At 42.4% G+C, this 22,295-nt stretch overlaps 1 protein-coding gene across 4 annotated transcripts in view; it reads left to right on the plus strand.

Moving 5' to 3' along the window:
• Window positions 1-22,295, plus strand: part of CSMD3 (CUB and Sushi multiple domains 3) — a 574,504-nt gene that overhangs the window by 527,061 nt on the left and 25,148 nt on the right. For all 4 annotated transcript variants that reach the window (XM_081873886.1, XM_081873887.1, XM_081873888.1 and 1 more), the window contains 5 exons: window positions 2,109-2,288; window positions 3,355-3,528; window positions 10,782-10,955; window positions 11,368-11,441; window positions 21,521-21,632. In XM_081873886.1, the coding sequence (XP_081730012.1) occupies window positions 2,109-2,288; window positions 3,355-3,528; window positions 10,782-10,955; window positions 11,368-11,441; window positions 21,521-21,632 (714 nt within the window). The remainder of the gene's footprint in view (window positions 1-2,108; window positions 2,289-3,354; window positions 3,529-10,781; window positions 10,956-11,367; window positions 11,442-21,520; window positions 21,633-22,295) is intronic.

Below are 22,295 nucleotides of genomic sequence, written 5' to 3' on the forward strand. Positions count from 1 at the left end.
CACATGTCGCTGGGGAAACAAACAGCCTCTGTCTGCAGAACATTCAACAATGGAAGCCTGGGCAAGGGGGCGGGGCCAGAAAGGGAGCCAGCGATTGACCACACATTCACTCCATAAGACGCACAGACATTTCCCCTTACTTTTTAGGAAGAAAAAAGTGTGTCTTATGGAGCAAAAAATACGGTACTTTTATTATTATTATTCCAGCAGCATTTCAATTGAATCTCATTTTATAGTTTTAACTTATTTTTTCAATCTCTCTTTTTTGGTACAGTATTTCTTGTGTGCCACATAGAGATGATTGCAGTTGAGTGGTATTTAAATTGTTGAAATAAATAAATAAATGGGGGAGGGGACACACATAGAGAGTTCTGTTGCAGAGCAGACATCCTTGTATTGATGGGATCCATTATTTGGATACCACCTGATATCTTTATAATACTTCTTTCATAGTGAGGGTGGGCAGCTGACTGAACCTGCCCTAAAGATATTTGATAGTAAATTGCTTACTTAAATACTCTATGGCATTGAAATCTGGAGTTCTGATTTGAACTCCATTAAAATTTTGGAAACTCTGCAGAATAATTTTTTTCAGAAGCTTTACCATCTTTTTACCATCAGCAGCTCTTCTTCGTACAGAATCCAGGTGGCCAACAATTAAGGCAAGCACAGACTGTGCTCAGTTAAAGTATATTTTTTTAAATTGCTAGTATTCCTATTGAGCGTTTTCTTGCTCTGTGGTCTATGGAATTGGGTGATAAACAACTCTGGAAAACAGCTTGTCAATATTACTATTTTCCAGAACTGAGCTCTGCTTTGACCTTGAATAAGGGATTAGCTCTTCTGGATAGAATCCAAAAGGGACCTGCAACTAATTAGAAACACCCAATTTTCCCTTTGGTATCCACTCTTGAGAACAGAGCATTTTAGAGCTAGTTTTCTGACCAAACTCTCCCCAGCTTCCTTAGGAAATGCTTTCATTGAGCTGCTTTTGCAAGTGATGCCCACTGCAGTCTTGGATGGCTGATACAACAAGGTCATGTACGCAGGCAGACTTTGCATTTGTGGTCAATCTCAGGTGGAAGACATCACTCATTATCTGTTAGCCTGCCCCTTATAATAGAGTCCCAAGAGATTGCTTTCTGAAACCTTTCGTCACACCAGCAAGCAGGTACTCCTCTACAGAAATGGTTTCATTTCTTTTCAGGGGCAATAATAACTTCATAACACATAGAGTGGCTCTTTATATACTGGCTTGAGGTGTGGGGGGGAAATCAGGAATAAGGAGTTAGATAAAATCACTATAAATTGTTTTTGTGATTGAGAGGTTCAACTAAGCTAGTTTTGAGTTTGTTGGTGTCTCTAGCAACCTCATGGATGCTGGCTCATATTATGGATGTAGGATCTGTATTGTTTTATTGGTACTGTTGCTGCAGGTTTGTCATGGCCTTTGGCTAGAACAATAAATTTATACTGAATTGTTATTGAATATTTGCTTCCTACTCCCAAGTAAATGAGACCTACAACAAAATATTGCAGTGTTGCGTGCTATACAGTGGTCCCTACTGCACAGTCAGTTCAGTAGCACAGTTCTTGCTAGCTGAGGCAGCCTAAGCCTAGCAGAGGGAGAATAAGCCTTTAATATAGAGCTTATTTGCACTATTCTGTTTGCCAACATAAATTCTACCAGGTTGCCAGGTCGTGTGAGTGAGCTGAATGTGGTTAGAATCTGGCACAAGTCTCCCTGCCCAGTCCCTCCACCACTACTCCCCTAGAATGCTGATTTTTTGGGGATACTTACATCACCGTAAGCTCAACTGCTCTTTGCTCAACTGGCTGTGTCCTATCTCTGGCAGGATGAGGAGGTTTTACTGGCATATCACCATCTGAGCTGGAATGTGGGTCTTGTGTCAGTATAGCCCAGATGCATCAGGAACCAGCCAACTGAACCAAGGATCCATCAGATCCTAACACCCAGCAGACTTTGGGTTTCGATTGTTCCCTTAATAAATGAATGATTTTACCATTCCACCACCCTCCAAAAAGAAATATTTCCATCTGCATTCCTTGCCCCTATATTATCTGTTCTTTAACTTGTTTTATCACAGTAATCAGTTGTGGGGATCCAGGTATACCAGCCAATGGACTGAGATACGGTGATGATAACGTTGTTGGACAAAACGTTACCTATATGTGCCAGCCTGGGTACACCATGGAATCCAACAGTTCCCAGATTCGTACTTGCACCACTAATGGCACATGGAGTGGAATGCTCCCAGCATGTAAAGGTATCATTTTTTATTTGCAGAATGTTTCTTGTGCAATTTTCTCTAATGGTTCGTTTTGGTACAGCATACTTGTTCAATAAACCGGCTGTGTACTGCGATCTGCACAGTCTCCTCCTTTCTGCAGTCCCAGGCATCAACCAAAAGTACAAAACAAAATATCAATTGCTGGTGAGTAGGCATGAGATGGATTTTGAGACAGTTGGAATCAGGACTGGAGTTATAGTTTCCAATAGGGTTGAAGTGTTTCTGAAGAAGCCACTGGACGCACCACTTTCTAGCAGGTTCTGGACCCATTTCTATGTCCTGGGCACATCTAGTTCCTATACAACAAGGACATGCATTCAGAATTTTAGTTCCTTATTGGTAAAGCACTTGATTACATCAGCTACTCAAAATGCCTCTCCAAAAGATTAAGGGACCCTCCTGAGCAAAGTTTGATGACACATTGAAGGTGGGCAGAATCACCCCAATGAAGGTGAAATTCCACCCAATTTGCATCAGTTCTCCTTCTCCCTCCACACCAATATTGTTCAGGAGGACATCCTTACCCTCCAAAGAGGCTTATCAATGATCTAGGATGCTGCATGGGGCCCTGGAACACTTTCCTTCTGTGAACTCCCTTAACTTACCTTAGGATCTAAGCCTCTACTGACATGGTAGCTAAAAACACTTAATAATTTTGAAAGGTCATTTCCTTTTAAAGAAAGAAAGCAAAGAAGAGATTTATGAAATGCAGCACTGAGTTATGCAGTGAATTCAAATGTGTGGAGTTTTGTATGTGTGTGTGACAGATCCGTAATTTCGTTTCTTTAACACCTTTCCAAATTACCTTTTGTTGTCAAGATTCATCACTCAGCATCACATATATTAAGCTATGAGAAGGAGTAAGCAAGGTGTTTCATGAAATAATTTGCAAGGAAATGTGGTTATTCCAGTAGTGATACTACCAAAAAAAATTATACTGTGCTCCAAAAATGTTAAATTGGCACATATGGTTCTCCTACTAACTAAAGACACTGGGGACATTTGCAGGTGCTGTTCCTAATGACTCTAAATGTTTTTACAGCTGTTACCTGTCCAACTCCACCCCAGATTTCTAATGGAAGGCAAGAAGGGACAAATTTTGACTGGGGATTTAGTATTAGCTATGTCTGCTCTCCTGGCTATGAACTATCTTTTCCGGCTGTTTTGACCTGTGTTGGGAACGGAACATGGAGTGGAGAAGTACCTCAGTGCTTACGTAAGTAGCTCTTTAATTATTACATTTTATTGTGAGAGTTATGCCAATTTAAAAAATCTCTCTCTCTTTTTTTTAACCAACACATTTTGATAATGTGCCAGAAGGTAAATGCATAGATAAGGGTTGGGGACCTTCCGGCCCTCCAGATGTTGAACTGCAACCTCCTTGACCTCTGGCCTTTGACTGTGCTGACTGAAACTGATAGGAATTGGAGTTCAGAAACATCTGGAGGAACAGAGGTCCCTCATCCCAGATCCACAATGTGTTCTTCCGCCATATGAATCTGTCCATAGCTCTTTTGTTCATGCCCTTGCCTTCTGAGAAATGGTTGATACTAAAGCCCCCATCCCTCATGGAAGCATTACATATGTGGACTTCACTGCCCTGAGAGCTTCAATAAGCTCCTTTCTCATTCATGTTTCACTGGTGGTTTAAAGCTTACCTCTTCCAGCAAACTGTCTCCACCCACTGGCGGAGGAAGAGGAGTGCGGGGGCAGTGCACCACCCCTGGCAGCACGATGCTGGTAGGGTACCATCACTGCTGCCCCCCACCTGCACTGCATGCGGCATGCCCTGCCTCAGGACATGCACCAGCCTCGCCCCTGCCTGCTCTCTGCCCCTCATTGCCAGAGCATGAAGCTCTGCCATTGTCCCCACCCCTCTACCCCCATTTCTGTTTTTGAGCTCATTCAAAGCCCAGTATCCTCCAAGATGAGGAAATTTGAATAGATGACTCATGTGCTGAGCTGGAGCTATGCTGACTCAACCACTGGAATGTGAACCAACAGAATTTACAGTGGCATAAATTCCAGAAGGGGTATTTGGGGGACAGAGCAGGACAAAGTCCACCTAAATGTCCACCTATTTCAACCCTCTTTCAGCTGAGTCATGTGATCTGGCAACACAGTGGGACTTGTACTAGCCCAAAGTGTGGGGTATGTCAGATAAAGGTAAAAGGTAAAGGATCCTTGGATGGTTAAGTCCAGTTGAATTTGACTATGGGGTGCAGCACTCATCTCTGCTTTCAGGCCAAGGGAGCTGGCATTTGTGCATGGACACCTTTCCAGGTCATGTGGCCAGCATGACTAAACCGCTCTGGTGCACGGAATCCCGAGATGAGTGCCAGAGCTCATGGAAATGCCATTTACCTTCCCGCTGGAGCAGTACCTGTTTATCTACTTGCACTGGTATGCTTTCAAACTGCTAGGCTGACAGGAGCTGGGACAGAGCAATGGGAGCTCACCCTGTCAGGCAGATTTGAACCCTCAACCTTATGATCTGCAAGCTCAAGAGGCTTGGTGGTTTGGAACACAGTACCACCTACGTCCCAATCAATGTCAAACTCCAGGCCAGCTCAGAGTTTGAGATGGGGCAACTCTGCTGGCTTCCTAAACTTAGGACTGTTTTTTAAGTTGTTTGTTTGGGATCTCTGGTTTCCTTTCTTTTTACTTTTTTTCCATTTCACTGCTTTTACCTCGGTCATGTCTTTATTTATACAGTGGTACCTTGGGTTACAGACGCTTCAGGTTACAGACGTTTCAGGTTACAGGCTATGCTAACCCAGAAATAGTGCTTCAGGTTAAGAACTTTGCTTCAGGATAAGAATAGAAATCGTGTTCTGGCAGTGCGGCGGCAGCAGGGGGCCCCATTAGCTAAAGTGGTGCTTCAGGTTAAGAACAGTTTCAAGTTAAGTACCGACCTCTGGGATGAATTAAGTACTTAACCCAAGGTACCACTGTATATATTTTTATTGGACTCCACTAGGTGACTAAGTGGTACCGTTTATGTTGTATCATTTCTGGGACAATGCTCTATGTTGGGTAATTGAATAAAGTCTAAGTGGTGTCTCCATCAGTGACTGTAAGCTTGCCAGAGTGACCTATGGAATCATATGTGGTCCACCGCTGGGACCTTTGCCAAGGGCTATAACCTGAAGCTGGCCCTGGCTGGTGGAAGGCAGAGCTGACTCAGAATGATGTTTTTTGTGCATTAGCTTGAGACAAAAACATCTTTACCTCTTACGGTCCTTGTTTCTGTAAACAAGTGAGTATTCCAGTTTCCAAGGAGAACATAGACACAGAAGAGGAATCAATGGCAGTGTTTTGTCTCATATTTTGCACTGGTAAAGCAATCTTGTCAAATATGACAAAAGTGCCACCAGAAGCAAGTTTGAACCAGCACTCTACTCAGGCAACACTCTGGCTGACATCAATAAGGACTGGGCCTGCCAGGAGTACAGAAGAGACTTCAGGCTTTGTCTCTGACAATTGGACTTTTTGTTCCAATATTATATTAAATTACCTGTTTTATACAGAAATTTTTATTATCATAAAATTGCTGACATTGATGGATTTTGCACTGCTGCAGATTTCATTACAATAACAAATGTATGCTGGCTCTTTACACTGTGCTTCATGCATAGATTTTTCTTCTTTTTTAAAAAAACAACAACACACCGCTAACCTTTTTTTAAAAAAAAACAAACAAAATAACTCCAGTGGATTTGATTACCTGAGAAATGTAGCTCTCTATGTATTGTGCCAGCAAAGGAACATTGCAAATGCTCTCTATGTATTGTGCCAGGGAAAGTACTAATAGGACCATATGGGCAACCTGATGTGATTCAGCCAAGACTTTGAGGCTATTTGGTACATATTTGGAGTGCTGCACTGACGGATCCTATGCATCTTCCCTGAAAAGCGGAGTCCTACTGAATTCATTACACCCAATGATTCATGCAAGTTATGTTGGAATCCCAAGCTATTTAATCCAGAAGTAGTCTCCTGGTAAAAGTGAGATCATGAACCCTACACTGCTGTCAAGACTGGGCTTGTGCTGGCAGGCCTTGATGCAGGAGGAGGAAGAGATGGGGGGGAGGCTGATTGGTGGGAACCAGAGCTGGAGAAATCAGAGTGGGGACTCTTCCTGCCTCAACTTCAGCCAGTTCCAAAGGTGGAGGAGAGATTCTGGCTCCAAACCCCACCCCCCCACAATCTCCTAACAGAGCAGAGAGTCTCAGTGGAGCCTGGGGTGGGCTAGGGGTAGCCAAGGTGTGGAAAGGAAACTCTAGAGCAGTGGTTCTCAACCTGTGGGTCCCCAGAAGTTGTTGGACTACAACTCCCATCATTCCTATCCAGCATGACCAGTGGTCAGGGATGATGGGACTTGTAGTCCAACAACATCTGGGGACCCACAGGTTGAGAACCACTGCTCTAGAGGCAGCAGCAAGTGAACAGGAGCCTGAACAAGAGGGTGAAGTATTATCACCTAGATCCAGGTGCTGCCTCCACAGACTCAAACACCTCCGAGGTGTTACAACCCCAACATTCTTACAAAGCAAGCAAGTAAGAGTGTCATTCCTCATCTTCCAAAGTTTGACAGGCAGAGCATAAAAACTATTGAGCAGTGGCAGATCTTGGGGTCTTCACATGGGGTGCCCTATGTGATGCCAAGATTCAGCAACAGACACCCACACCCCGCATCTCTCTCTCAATTATAAATAATAGTTGTGGCAACCCCAAGGCTCCATGCCTGGTGTGACCAAATCGGTCATGTTCCACTAAATCTGCCTTTGTGTTGAGACATCTTTATCGCTTCTGTCCAGTTCTGAATGTCTTGCCTGAATACTGATCTCCTGAATTATGATTCCCAAACTCTGTGTCTTCTGCCAAGGCAATACAGACAGTGACCATTTTGTTTGTGTCCAATTGATGTGCAACCGCCAACCTGCGGAACCTTTGGGACCTGGAGGAGAAGAGAACAGGGGTGGAACGGGGCAGGCTTATGCCAGGAATGGAACCCCCACACAAAAGGGTCACCTCTGTAGTGTTACTGGCTTGAATAAATATCTGTTTCTTATTTACACATAAGAGCCTCTGTCTCTGTGTGTTGGGCAGGAAGAGGGGCAAATGGGACTGCTGTGCTTCTTAGACTGCAATCTTAGGCTAGAATCCCTAATCAATTTTTGCACATATTCCCACAATAACCAGTATGCAAGTTGCCTTCTTAGAAGGTTCAGGGGAAACCTCTACATGAGGCCAATGCATTTATGTGAAAGTGGTCCTAATATTGCCTGGAAGCCTTCTCATAGGAGCTCTGTGAATTTACTCCTAACCTCTCTTTCACTAGTTACTGATTCACAAGGGGACTGGTCCTCTTATCACATTACTCTTAAACTTACTTAGGAATCTTTGGGGAAGGATATCTTGCGTTACACGAAGTCTCTAAGGATGCAGTTCATTATATTGTTGTATCAAGTGGTTAGCTTGTAACTTTACTCTTCAATAAAGATTTTGCAGGCATCTATTCAGAACTTACTTCTATATGCAGTGCTTTTTTCTGGGGGTACGCAGGGGTACGCATACCCCTAAACATTTTATGAATCTAAGTTTGGCCTCATTGAGGGACAGTATTTCAATATGAGTAAGAAAATGAGAGTAGCCCTAAACATTCTTTTTTAAGAAAAAAAATCACTGGCTATGTCTTGCTTTTTATTTGCCTAATTATATAGCAATATCAGAGATGCTTGCTTGGAGCAGGCACAATTGCTCAAGAATCAATCAAAGTGGGAAACAGTAGCTTGTCTAACTTGTGACTACTTGTCACACAATTCAGCACTTCCTAATTACCCAGCTCACTGTCTTATTATCGGATTATGTTCTGTATTGAGTCAGACCATCGGTCTGTCTAGTTCAGAATTGAACTACCCTGACGGGTAGCAAGGCTTCAGAGTTTCAGATGGGTGTCTTCTCTGTCCTACCTCAAGATGGGGGGGGGGGGATGAATTTGGGAGCTTTTGCATGTAAAGCATGTGGTCTACCAAGCAGCTATAATTATTGTTCTAGTTCCCAGTTTTATTCCAATGGAACAATTTATATTTATCTATAAATCTACTGTTACATATCCTCAGCCTTTCAGCTATGGTAAAGCTGTACATTCAAGCACACAAATAAAAGTCCTCAACTTTTCTTCCAAGTCTGTCTGCATAGTATTATGGGTGAGAAGTCAAAAGTGAAGGTGCATTTGTGTTCTCAATAGCCAAGCTGGGTGTCCAGCATTATGGAGAGAGGTGATGTCTTAACCTTTCAAATCCACAGATACTAGTGGCATCCTATGGTGATTCATGTGAATGTGATGGTATATTTTTCAGCCCTCCCCATCATGCAGATTGCTGCTGTGACTTAATGACTGCATCCATGGGCATGCCATGTTAGACATTATGTCATTCATGTGGCTGCATCCCTGGGGCTACTCTGCATGGAATAATCTGAAACAAACCAGTGTATTTTCAGTAGTCTCCTATTTTTGCATCCTTGGCTTCCTTTGGGTTGAAGAATTATTTCCTGTCGCTCAACTATATCCCTGCCTCAGAGAGGATATCTACCATGGTTTGGTTGCATTCCGTACTGCCTCCCCAGTTAATTGCGGCATAAGATAGAAGTGTTATTAATTATCACTTTCACACATGGTCAGGTTGCTTTGGTAATTAGTGAAGTGCAAACTTCTGTTGGGGAAAAGAGAGGAAAAAAACCCAGAACTTGGTCTGCTACAAATGGTAATGTTTCTTTTGCATACCTCCATATTCTAGGGAAAAATAAGAGTGATGTGAATTGCTATGGTGTCTAGTTTCCATGGTTACCTATTCAGACAGGGAGTTACTAAGCATCCAACAATAGCATATAGCTGGGGAAAGGCTGAAGGAGAGAGAGGAAAGATGAATGATGTTCCTCCACAAATTCTTCCTACAAAAAATAACCCAACTCCCAGAATGTTATGAATTAGATTATTTATTTGTGTGAGGAATGTTTCAAAATTTGTTTTTGAAGGTTTGGGTTCTTATTAATACAAAGGAGCAGTAATAAATAAAAAGCACAACAACTTTGAACCCTCTGCATAATAACTACACATACTTAGTAGCTCTTGACATCCAGATATGAAGCGCACATGAGTCTAACTCTTTGCTTTCCGTGTGTACATGCACATGAATAGATGGGAGAGGATTTACCCCAGGAAATTATTTGTCAAAATCACAAATACCTAAATACAGATGGTCATTTACCCTCGCTAGATTCAACGTGCTGCCATCTGCCTTATTGCAGGGCAGATTCGAGGGTAAACCTTATGTGGAACGAGTCTGCCCCTGTGGTTTGATGGAGGTAGAAACTGTCTCTTGTGCCTTGTTACACTGCTGTTTCTGCAGGGATATAAGCTCTATATTTATTACCCCTGTTATGCAAAAATCTCCAAATGTATCCGAACTTCAATGTCTAAAATCCCTGGTAGAGGACAAGGATCCTGAGATCACGTTAAGGGGAACCAAATTCTGTGTGATTGCCATAAAACTTAGGGAACAAGCTGTGCTATCATAATGATTAAGGCCTTAAATGATAATTTTAGGTTATATGTTAGTGACTAAGTTTTAATTTATATATTTTTAAACTGTTGCTATATCTGCATTGTCCCTGTTATACCTGATTGCAAATTCAAATGTATCCCTGTCATGTTTTATGACTTCCTTGATATTGTATGTGGGCTGGAACTGGTCTGTGATCGAAATAATAAAATGCATGCACATGAATAGTGGGCTAAAATATGTTATTGTTAGGTGGATTTGCTGTTTTTCTAGAAAAAGCGGTGCAGGAACTCACCATGAACGCCTCCCTTGTTCTTTTATAAGGACAATGGTGTGCAACTGAGAGGTGCCAGAAATGAGATCCAGTGAGTTGTAGCTGAAAAAACCCCCGGGATTTGTAGATAGTTAACTGTGCTTACCAATGGTCCCTCATTAGCCTGAGGAAACAGTAACAAGCGGAGTGCTGCAAAGTTATGACCTGGGTTCAACATTTATGACTTGGATAAAGGCATTTAGGGGATGTTCATCAAGTATGCATATGACAGGAAGCTGGAACGGGTAGCTAATACTTCAGAAATTAGAATGAGGATTGAAGATGACCTTAACATTTTGCAGAACTGGGTCTTAACAGATGTTGGGGATTTTATAGCTGTCAGTGATTCTATAGCTGTCATTCCTTCATTACAGGGGATTGGGTTCAATAACCCTTAGGGTCATTTTCAACTTTGCAGTTCTATGATCCTGCTCTCTAAAATTCCACATCACATAAATGGAGCATCGAAGGAGACAGAGTAGGAAACCTTGTGTTGCCATTCTACATCTCCAAACAAATTAATCTAATGGGTTTGGAAGCAATAACTATCAACATATTTTCCATGTATTTCTTTTTTCTTCTCCACAGCAAAGTTTTGTGGTGACCCAGGAGTACCTGGTCAAGGCAAACGGGAAGGCAAGAGTTTCATTTATCAGTCAGAAGTCTCTTTTAGCTGTAATCTCCCATTTGTGCTGGTTGGTTCTAGTACTCGGATATGTCAAGCAGATGGTACATGGAGTGGATCATCTCCTCGTTGCATAGGTACAGTGGGATCTGCCCAAATTTGTTGCATGCTCTTCTCCTTTCTTTGCACTTTTAACTCATGGACCTATTTTCACCGGGCGCAATCCACAACATCTACTTGTGTAGCAAAGGGTGTTGCTTGGCAGGGGGTTGGACTCGATGGCCTTTGTGGTCTCTTCCAACTCTATGATTCTATGATTTTATGATTCTATGATTCCTGCAGACTGGCTCCCAAGGGTAGAGTACCAAATATTTGCTTGGATATGCCTCTGTATACTACCATTTCAGTTGCATTAATCAGGTTTGATAATAGTATTTGAGCACCTCAGTTTAAATGTGGACAGTTTTGAAAATAGTTTGCATGAATTTGGTTGCAAACCATTATGAATTTAACAAGTCCTTTACTTTTACAATTTTCTCATTGACTTAGAACCCACCCGTACAGCCTGTGATAACCCTGGAGTACCCCGTCATGGATCACAAAACAATACATTTGGCTATCAGGTAAGAGTGCTCATTGAATTTACATTTCACTCAACAACTGTGGTCTGTTGAGAACCACTCCTGCTTTACCAAACGTTTGTCAGCAATGTCTGAGAAGTTGTTAGTTGTGCCTTGCTGAATCTCGTCCCTTTCTTAAAATGCTACAATATTTTCTTTATTTTTGTTTTGTCACCACATAAGCATAATGAGTCTGGGAAAATGAGCAAGGATGGCTCTACTGTGGTCTGAAACTGATCAGTTATGTGAAAGTCTGGAAATCTTTGAGCCCAGAGCTTTATCATTTTAGTGATTTTTATATATCATTCAATTTTTATTTTATTTTCTCTCTAAATTTTATTGACATTATTAACAACCCAAAAGTGAAGTAGTGGGATTATGGATCCTCCAACCCTGTGGAAAATCACAATTTATATGAGCCCCCCCCCCCTTGATTTATTATGTTGGTATGTTATTACTTCTGATGAGCTATGTGTTTCAATATATCATGCTCAAATCTATGTGACTGAATGGCAATTTCAGTTTATAGGATCTTTTACTGTCACCCATACTTTTTCAAATTTTAAGTTTAAACAAATATTTTCATAACACGTTTGTGACCGATTTTTAGAGTAGAATACTTTGCCCCTGTTTAATAGAAATACGGTAGCCAGTCTCATGTTGTTTGGAAACATACTGTAGAAGTTTTCTTTTTAGATGTGTAAATGAAAAAAAAAAAATCCCATTAAACATAAAAGACCTCCATATTTGTTCACAGAAATAAAATCTCATAAAGAGAGATTCTAATTGCTCTGGAGCTAAACTGATATAATGCAAACATGTCGCCATGTTATCAGTAAGTATAGAAAAATCCAAGGCCCCGTGGTTCTGGCAGAATTTGCATTGATTTGTACTATATTGTAATGCATAAAATTCTGCATTAGAAAGTGCTCATAAAGGCTTGGATGCAATGACAGTAATGCCTTGGGAGCTTCTAAAGCACAGTGAGCATCTGTGTTTGCAAATATTCGGCACAAATTTTAAAGATAGTTCAGTGTTTAAGGCTGCAATCCCAAGCACAGTTACTAGGGACTATGCCCCACTGAACACACTCATGACTTACTTTCCAAATAAACATGCATGAAATTGTACTGTAAGCGCATCTGCCACTTAAAAAAGCCTTCTGGAAGAATTTGTAGGAAGCAACTTGAAAGAGTGAAGAAGACAGTAGTGCTGAGCCTGGAGGAAATGAAAGGGATGAATAGTAGGGATAGATATTCAGTAAATACAGTAGGAAAGATATAGTAGCCAAGGGAGAAGAGAAAGGAGCTTTGCAAGGCAGTAAAGGAGATTCAGAGCTTTGGGAATTGAGCAAGGATGACCCATATATTTTCAAGCTTTTCTCCACAGCCACAAAGGATCAGGAGCTTCTATTTTTAAAGAAGCAGGTCTGGGTGAGATACTATGTTCTGCCTCCATGGTCAAAGGCACACTGCTTCTGAATGCCAGTTGCTAGGGAGCCAGTGTGGTGTAGTGGTTAAGAGTGGCAGACTTGTAATCTGGTGAACCGGGTTCGCGTCTCCGCTCCTCCACATGCATCTGCTGGGTGACCTTGGGCCAGTCACACCTCTTTGAAGTCTCTTGGCCCCACTCACCTCCCAGAGTGTTTGTTGTGGGGGAGGAAGGGAAATGAGAATGTTAGCCGCTTTGAGACTCCTTAAAGGGAGTGAAAGGCGGGATATCAAATCCAAACTCTTCTTCTTCTATAGAGCACAAAAGGGGAGAGTGCTCTTGCGCTCAGGTCTTACTCATGGGCTTCCCATAGGCATCTGGTTTGCCACTGTGCAAACATACTGTTACAAAAGTTGGGTGCTCTCTATGCCAAACGGTAGCAAGAGTCCATGGGGTTGCAGGCACTCCCCCAGGGTCAATGTTCCTTTGGAGAATCAAGAGACGGCAGAAAATGTTGTAGCTTTAAGAAATATGGTTTATTCAACTATTTACACCTACAGCCTGCATGGAGAGAATCCAGATCTTACAGCATGATCATTTCAAGATGAGCTTGTCCCCCACAGCAGTGCTGCCAGCCTTCAGCCATCCGGCCCAAGATGGATCCCAATCTGTCTTTCCCCTTCTTCTTCCCAACAACCCTTGCTCAAGATTCACTTTGCCTGTCATCTCAAACCCTTCCAACCTTGGCAACCTTCCAACCCCCCAGTCTCTGTTCACACCTCAGGGCAAGGGGGGGGGGGCAGTTCTCTTGCATTACCGATAGCTCTCAATGGCCCTGTATGGTTTCTTAATGGCCCTAGCTTGGCCAGGTCATTTTGCAAAGGTTATCCCATGAATAATTCTGCAGCTGATATTCCTCACTTCACATCCCAAATAATCGAAATCCTACATGTATTAATTTCTAGGGTTTAGGGGTCCCCCCCCCCACAAATCTACAACGATAGAACAAATCTATAACAATTGCCCAGACCCAGCAGGGCTCTTATTATGTTTTTATCCCTGCTCAGTTGTAATGAATAGCACCGGAAACCATTGACCCCTATGTTTTTGTTAAACTCATACACAAGTTTAACTGCTCCAAAGCCTTCCAGACCTCTGCAAAAAAAATGACACTGACCTCATATCTGAAATAAACAAGCACCTCTCTGCTTTCAAAGATTAGTATTAGACGATTTCCAGAATAAGGTCCCTAGGGTGAAACCCTACAAAACTTCCAATCATATGCTATATATATATGTATTTCATTTCTAATACTCTATGGTTCTGATTTTGCCATGATTTCACAGGTGCACTTGCTGGGCTTGGCTTCGTTTTCGAGAAGAGCTCACTGGGGGCATGGTATTTTTTTGTAATATTTGGTTTAACTTGCAAATATATAAATAGACAAAGCTTTCACCAATCTGGTACCCTTCAGATGTTGCTAGAGCTGGCTGTTGGCCATGATGTTTGGGACTGATGGGAGTTTAAGGCCAACAACATCTAGAGGATACCAGTTTTTGAAAGGTTGAAACAGAGCATAAGTACAGGAAGCAGTGATACACACTGTCCCTGATGCTTTCAGAGCTCACAGCTGCCTCTTTTCTCTCTTTCTGTCTCCCCCCACTGTACTCCTCCCCAGACTGTTGTTTTCCCCATTCAGGCATTTAGTTTAAATCCTCCTCCTCTCCTTAGCTCAGAGAGAGGGAGCGTCGCCTTCCAGTGGTCTCTTCCATTGAAAACCCTCAAGAAACCTTTCCATCTGTTTCTCTACCATTAGCTCATGGAAGAAATCTACCAGCCATTTTATGGCATTAGCAAACAACTTGGCTGACATAGGTTTGGCAGTGATATCTGGCCAGCATTCGTAACAACACCTAGTTTCTTTCCTTGCTCCTTTTTTCTTTTCTTTTATAAAACACAGCCACAGGATCATAAGTATGTAAAGGCACCACTAGACGACACTTTTCCCCAAGCAATTTTTCACCCAAATGGGAAAAGATCTCTCTGTGTGTGTTTGTATGTACTTTCCCACTGCAAAGGGATTTTATACAGAACAAAATCCAGTGTAAAGGGTGTACAAGCCCCAAGATGTCCTACACCAGTCTTCAGCTAGAAATTGCAGCCTACATTTTTTAAAAGGAAAATAAAACTCTGGGATGAGAGGGTGAGGATGACTCCACATGTCTGAACAGTTTTTGCATCTGATATTTGTTTCTGTAGCTGTCCATTGTCACCAATGTGGATACTAATAAAATTGCTGATATGCATGCAGATGTATGCCCCTTTAGTCCTACTTTGAATCTCATCTGAGGCATGTAAATGAACCTGTAACATAACATGAACAATAATTCTGTGCATTTAGTGTCTGTGCCAACCTGCCCAGCACTTCCTTGTACTGTTGATATTTTCTGAACAGCTGAACAGATTGTACAAATGCAAAATATATTTTGGGTGTCAGATTTTACCAACTTCATCTGCAAGCTTCCAAAACAAATTGCTTCCATGAAATGAACTGTGGGCTTGAAATATTTGTGTAGAGGTACTGCTGGTAACATAGGAAATTGTTTAGAGCGCTCTGACGACAAGCCATTACAGGACAACACGGCACTGAGCTGAAATAACTTGGATTTATTTGGATAAATCTGTCACGTATGCAATACTTTTAAGCTCAATTCTCTCTCCCCCCCCCCCCCGGTTTATTTTGTGTGCGTGTCTGTACGTGTGTGTAAATTCAGCAACTTCCTTTTTATTAAACCTGAAAGGATCCAAGGCACAATCTGAATTTAGAAAGAAAAAATAGATCCATTACGCTAGTGGTAGCCTTCTATTAGCTTTTGGGTCAGTTTTATGAATATCAGTATGAAACTCAGCATGGAGATAAGGAGCAACTTAGAAAGTCATTCTTTCCAGTGAATTTAATGCTTATGAAATGTAGGAAAGTGATAGCACAGGAAGATGAGTTTGTTTAGCAACAGAAAAGTGCAGTGTTAGATACAAAACAGAAATGAAAGGGTTTCTCCATTTCTTTTACTTGTTTTGTTTTGTTCTGTGGCTTCTACTTTTCCTGTATTCTTCTCCTTCCTATTTCCTGTCTGACAATAGCCCTCTTCAGTTCAGACATTCAGTTTGAACTTACAAAGGGCAGTCAGGGAAGCATAAGGGATCCCTTGTGGGGTGGAATAACAAAATGAGGTGGAATAACACAATGACAATGTAATTTACTTAATATACGTAATAAATATTGTAAATTACGTAAGTTATGCTATTTTGCCACAGCCAATGAAATGAAAACCACAGTTTTTAGTGGAAGATGAACTGCAGCAGACTGTAAACAGTGCTGCAAAGCCTTCTTATGTATATACATAAAGGTAAAGGGACCCCTGACCATTAGGTCCAGTCGTGGCCGACTCTGGGGTTGCGGCGCTCATCTCGCTTTACTGGCCGAGGGAGCCGGTGTACAGCTTCCGGGTCATGTGGCCAGCATGACTAAGCTGCTTCTGGCGAACCAGAGCAGCACATGGAAACACTGTTTACCTTCCCGCCAGAGCGGTACCTATTTATCTACTTGCACTTTGATGTGCTTTCGAACTGCTAGGTTGGCAGGAGCAGGGACCGAGCAGCGGGAGCTCACCCCGTTGCGGGGATTCGAACCGCCAACCTTCTGATCGGCAAGTTTAACCCACAATGCCACCCACGTCCCTCACTATGTATATACTTACAAGTATATATAAAATGAATTCCAGAGGTGAAGCATGCAGTTTGCTGCAGCTTTCAGTTTGTTTAGTGTATTTGCATCTTCCCCTTCCAAGTGTAACCAATGACTATGTTTGCTTTGATAAAACACCTGGAATATTGAGACATTTATACATAACATCAGTCCAAGATTGTGTGTTTTGTGGTATTATATCAGTTATAACTTCAGTAATGTGGGGAAAGGGGAAAGACACAAATGTGATAAGTGTGTGTGTGTGTTAATAGGTGGGTTTTCATCACCCTGTTTTAACTGGAGATACCAGGAATTGAAGCTGAAAGCTTCAGCATGCAGAACATGTACTCTACTGCTGAGCTACAGGTCTATAAAATTATTGAACATGGGCACCTTAACATTAAGGTTTTCCCAGCCCTAATTGAAGACGCAGTGATTGGAACCTGAGACCTTTTGTATACAAAGCATTTGTTTCACCAATGAGTAAAAAACCCCAACAAATTCTCATGTCTAGTTTTAATAAAACAGAAACTTGTCTCAGATTTAGCCAACAGTGAACTGTGTTAGAACAATTTTGTGCAAGACATATTGATTACATGTGAGAAAATCAGATCAGGAAACTGACATTGAGAATACCAAAATGAACTTCACTGCCTGTGTTTGCCACTCTTCAAAAGGTAAATGCAACCTCTGTGAATATTTTAAATGGCAGTTACATGTACATAGGTTTGCTTTAGGATCAGTTTTAGGGCAAAACTAGATGTGATGCTTAACTTGCCTTTAGCAATCAGATTTGATAGATTTTAAAAAACATAAAACTAAAAAAATTAAGAGCAAGCAAGGCATGAAATTTTAATCTACCCCTCACCTGCCTCAGTCCTGATGAAAATCCTTCACTCTGTAACTGCTCATAGCCCCAGAAGGAAAACGCCCATTGTCACCAAGGGGAATGTTCCACCTGGAGCTATTGGAAGCTGGGCGCCATTTTTTTTCAGGCTCATGAGGAGCAAGGAAAATATTCAATTCCCTTCTATTAATTTAACCCCCCAACACCCCCAAAAAACCCATTGTATGATTGTAAAGACAATTAGCACCCCATCTGGTATAGCTCTTAGAGTCTTATTGGGTGACTGGGTGGCATGCAATCGGGCAATTAACTTCTGCTGGATGACTCTCTGGCAGAATGGGGGCGTGTGGGGTCTTCGGAAATGAAGAATTCTGATGTCATGGCAGTGGGTTTTGCTCAGTGTTCTAGGAGTCCTGTCACAAGGGCTCACTTGCTTCCTCTCTTTCAAGGTAGAACATGCTGATAGGTATTTGTTTACCTCTTTAATAGTCAACAATTGTCACCACATTAATTATTTTTAAAATCTGGAGATCTGGAGTCCAGATCTTGAAGCAGTGGGCAACAGACCTTCCAGCATCCTCTAAGTGAGCAGGCAGCTTGAGGCTCATGTGAAAAGACCAGTTGCAACTATAGTTAATGATCAACAACAGGCTTTTATGTCAACTTACAGAAGTAGAATGAATCAGAAACTGCATTAAAAATAAAGCAAGCAATGAAGTCTAACAAATCTTACAAGGTAGAAGGCTTTGTTGTTGTTGTTTAGTCGTTTAGTCATGTCCGACTCTTTGTGACCCCATGGACCAGAGCACGCCAGTCACTCCTGTCTTCCACTGCCTCCCGCAGTTTGGTCAAACTCATGCTGGTAGCCTTGAGAACACTGTCCAACCATCTCGTCCTCTGTCGTCCCCTTCTCCTTGTGCCCTCCATCTTTCCCAACATCAGGGTCTTTTCCAGGGAATCTTCTCTTCTCATGAGGTGGCCAAAGTATTGGAGTCTCAGCTTCAAGATCTGTCCTTCCAGTGAGCACTCAGGGCTGATTTCCTTAAGAATGCTTACATGAATGTAATTTCTGGTTTAAGTTCAGCGCTTATGCAAAGAGCGGCATCTGTGTATGTAGTTCAGCAGAACTCCCCAAAAGCCTGAAAAAACCAAGCAGTGATGGGGATTATGCTTTTATGTTGTGTGCCAGGAACACGTTGAAAGATGGTTGTGGGGCAACAATCCAGTCAAAAGAGACACTGGAGGTGTCAGCACATAGGCTGAATCCCAAGGAGATGGGGGATTAGCACTTGATATTTATAGGAACTGGGTTAAGAGAGGTGTACCTAGTGGGACTCCTTTTGGGTTCCTGTCAAATGGGTTTATCAAAAAGGGGGAAACAATATTGTGTTTATTCAAGTAGGCACAGAGACTATGGGCATTCTTCAGCTGGCCCTCATGCAAGGAAAGCTTTTAGCATACCTAAAAGAGAAAGAGGGTTGGAACTGCTTTTTAAAATTATTTTTACAAGTCATTTTACTGCCCTGAGAGAAAACAGATAATAATAATAATAATAATAATAATAATAATAATAATAATAATAATAAATTTTATTTATATCCCACCCTCCCCAGCCGAAGCTGGGCTCAGGGCGGCTAACAACAATCAAAATAATCCAACAATTCTAAAAACATTTCATTATAAAAATTAATTAAAATCAAATTTATGGCAACCAATAAGCAAAATTCTGTGCAGATTGCCAGAGGAGGGGGGTCAGGCTGCGCCCTGACCAAAGGCCTGGTGGAACAGCTCTGTTTTGCAGGCCCTGCGGAAAGATGTCAAGTCCCGCAGGGCCCTGGTCTCTTGTGACAGAGCGTTCCACCAGATTGGAGCCGCAGCCGAAAAGGCCCTGGCTCTAGTTGAGGCCAGCCTAACCTCTCTGTGGCCTGGGATCTTCAAGATGTTTTTATTTGCAGACCGTAAGTTCCTCTGTGGGACATACCAGGAGAGGCGGTCCCGTAGGTACAAGGGTCCTAGGCCGTATAGGGCTTTAAAGGTTAAAACCAGCACCTTAAACCTGATCCTGTACTCCACCGGGAGCCAGTGCAGCTGGTATAGTACCGGGTGAATGTGATCTCGCAGCGAAGACCCCATAAGGAGTCTCGCCGCGGCATTCTGCACCCGCTGGAGTTTCTGGGTCAGTCTCAAGGGTAGCCCCACGTAGAGCGAGTTACAATAATCCAGTCTGGAGGTGACCGTCACGTGGATCACAGTGGCTAGGTCAGGGCGAGAGAGATAAGGAGCCAACTGCTTAGCTTGGCGGAGATGAAAAAATGCTGCCTTTGTTATAGCTGTAATCTGTGCCTCCATAGAGAGGGAGGTATCGAAGATTACACCCAAACTCTTAACAGACGGTGCTGGCACTAATTGCACCCCCGCAAGAGATGGGAGTTGCCCCCTCAATCCCATATCGCCCTGTCCCAGCCAGAGGACCTCTGTCTTCGAAGGATTTAACTTCAACCGGCTCCCACGTAAACATCCAGCCACAGCTTCCAGACATCTGGTCAGTGTGTCTGGGGCCGAGTCAGGATGGCCATCCATCAACAGATAGAGTTGGGTGTCATCGGCATACTGATGGCAACCCAGCCCAAAACTCCGGACTAGCTGGGCGAGGGGGCGCATAAAGATGTTAAAAAGCATCGGGGAGAGAATCGCACCCTGAGGCACTCCACACACCAAGGAGTGGCGCGATGACAATTCTCCCCCAAGCGCCACCCTCTGTCCCCGCCCAGAGAGAAACGAGCGCAGCCATTGAAGGGCTGTGCCCTGAATCCCAACGTCGGCAAGGCGGTGGTCCAGGAGTTCGTGATCGACCATGTCGAAGGCTGCTGACAGGTCTAGAAGAATCAGCAGCCCCGACCCGCCTCGATCCAGCTGCCTGCGGAGATCATCTGTTAGGGCGACCAGAGCCGTCTCAGTCCCATGACCCACGCCATAGCCGGACTGGAATGGATCCAGGGCCGATGTTTCATCCAGAAACCTACCAAGCTGTTCAGCAACCGCTCTCTCAATCACCTTACCCAGGAATGGAAGATTCGAAACTGGGCGGTAATTGGATAGATCTAAGGGATCTAATGATGTTTTCTTTAAGAGCGGGTGCACCACTGCCTCCTTCAGTTCCCCTGGGAAACCTATTCTAGGCTATTGTTGAAATACTGGTATTTGAAATGACCGTAAACTTATTTGCAATTAACTGAGCAAATTGAAGTCTGATTGGCTACGTGGTGTGTTTATTCTGAAAAGAAACAAATGCAATGTGAATATTGCAATATGAATACTGGAAAGTTAACAGCAGCTTCGCATTCATTGTGCTGCCATTTTGTGTGCTTATGAGCTCCTGTGCCCCAAACATACCCTTACTCCCTTACTCCCTTACTCCCTTTTCTGCATTATGCCTAGCCGCTCGTGTGTGGTTATTCTAGAACCAGTTTAGAGAAAAGGTATCATTTGAGACGTTTCAGAAGACTGTTAATTCATGCTGTCACTGAAACACTCACCTTGCAGCCTGAATATCTGAAGCTTTCATAACGGTTATTCATCGCTTTTAATTTTCTAGTACCTGTTGCGTTCAAGGGCAATAATGCTTCCATATGATAAACCTATCCCCAGTTGAATGAGTTTTAATTAACAGGTCATTTGAAGCCACTGTTGTCCCTGGCAGCAGAAGGAACAAAGAATTGTTTGTTGGGTGCGGCCAGGAAATAAAATGTTTTTCATAGTGCTACTTAAATGCTTGCAACAAATAGCAATAATGGTTTCAATAATTATTGAATGAACTTGGCTTTTCAGATGCTAATAGCCAAGAATTGTTGACTGTATAGACTTTGTCTGTCATCTTATTGCAATATCCCCATTGTTCATTGACCCCTTTGTGCAGCAGGTAGCAAAAAAAACCCCCACAGTTACATCTGAAAAGAAATAGGTATTATTAAAATCAGAGCTGGGGAAGTCGTAGAGATATTTTGTGTCATATTCACCATTTAATTTAGTCTTGACCAAATCAATATAATGTTTTCATAGGTGGGGAATGTCGTACAGTTTCACTGCAGAAAAGGCTACCTTATTCAAGGCTCTACAACACGCACCTGTCTTCCTGATCTTACCTGGAGTGGTATTCAGCCAGAATGCATACGTAAGTCCATAAGACATATCTTCTTGTGGCATTCAGTGTGTTTTAGTGGATTGTTTCACTAAATGTTTAGTGGATTGTTTCACTAAAGTGTTTTAATGTGATTGTTTCACATTGTTTCACATTCAGTGTGTTTTAGTGGATTGTGGACCTTTCATAGAAAGGTCCGGTGACTTCTGTTTCAGTGTATCTGAAGAAGTGTGCATGCACACGAAAGCTCATACCTAGAACTAACTCAGTTGGTCTTTAAGGTGCTACTGGAAGGAATTTTTTTATTTTGTTTTGACCATGGCAGACCAACACGGCTACCTATCTGTTAGTGGATTGTTATGTTGGATGCCATCCTGGTAATTTCTAGTTTAAATGTGGTACATGGAATAAATGGATTGATTCATTTTATATATTGCCCTGCCTCCAGAAGAAGCCCGGGGTGGCAAAAAAACAAGTAATAAACATATTTAAAAAAGAATACAAGGACAGACTTCTGGTCCTTGATCTCAGTGGGTGTTTTGCTAGTGACTTTTGCTGGCTCATTATCTGCATCAAGGTTTGTTTTCCACAATATCCTAATGATATAGCACTGATGTAAACAATTTAAATATAATGAATCAGGCTATTTCAAAATAAGGTGAAGCACATCCAGACCTGTGTGCCTTTGCTAATTAT

Source organism: Podarcis erhardii (genome assembly GCF_964252035.2).
Source record: "Podarcis erhardii genome assembly, chromosome: 8".
Taxonomy (NCBI): Eukaryota; Metazoa; Chordata; class Lepidosauria; order Squamata; family Lacertidae; genus Podarcis; species Podarcis erhardii.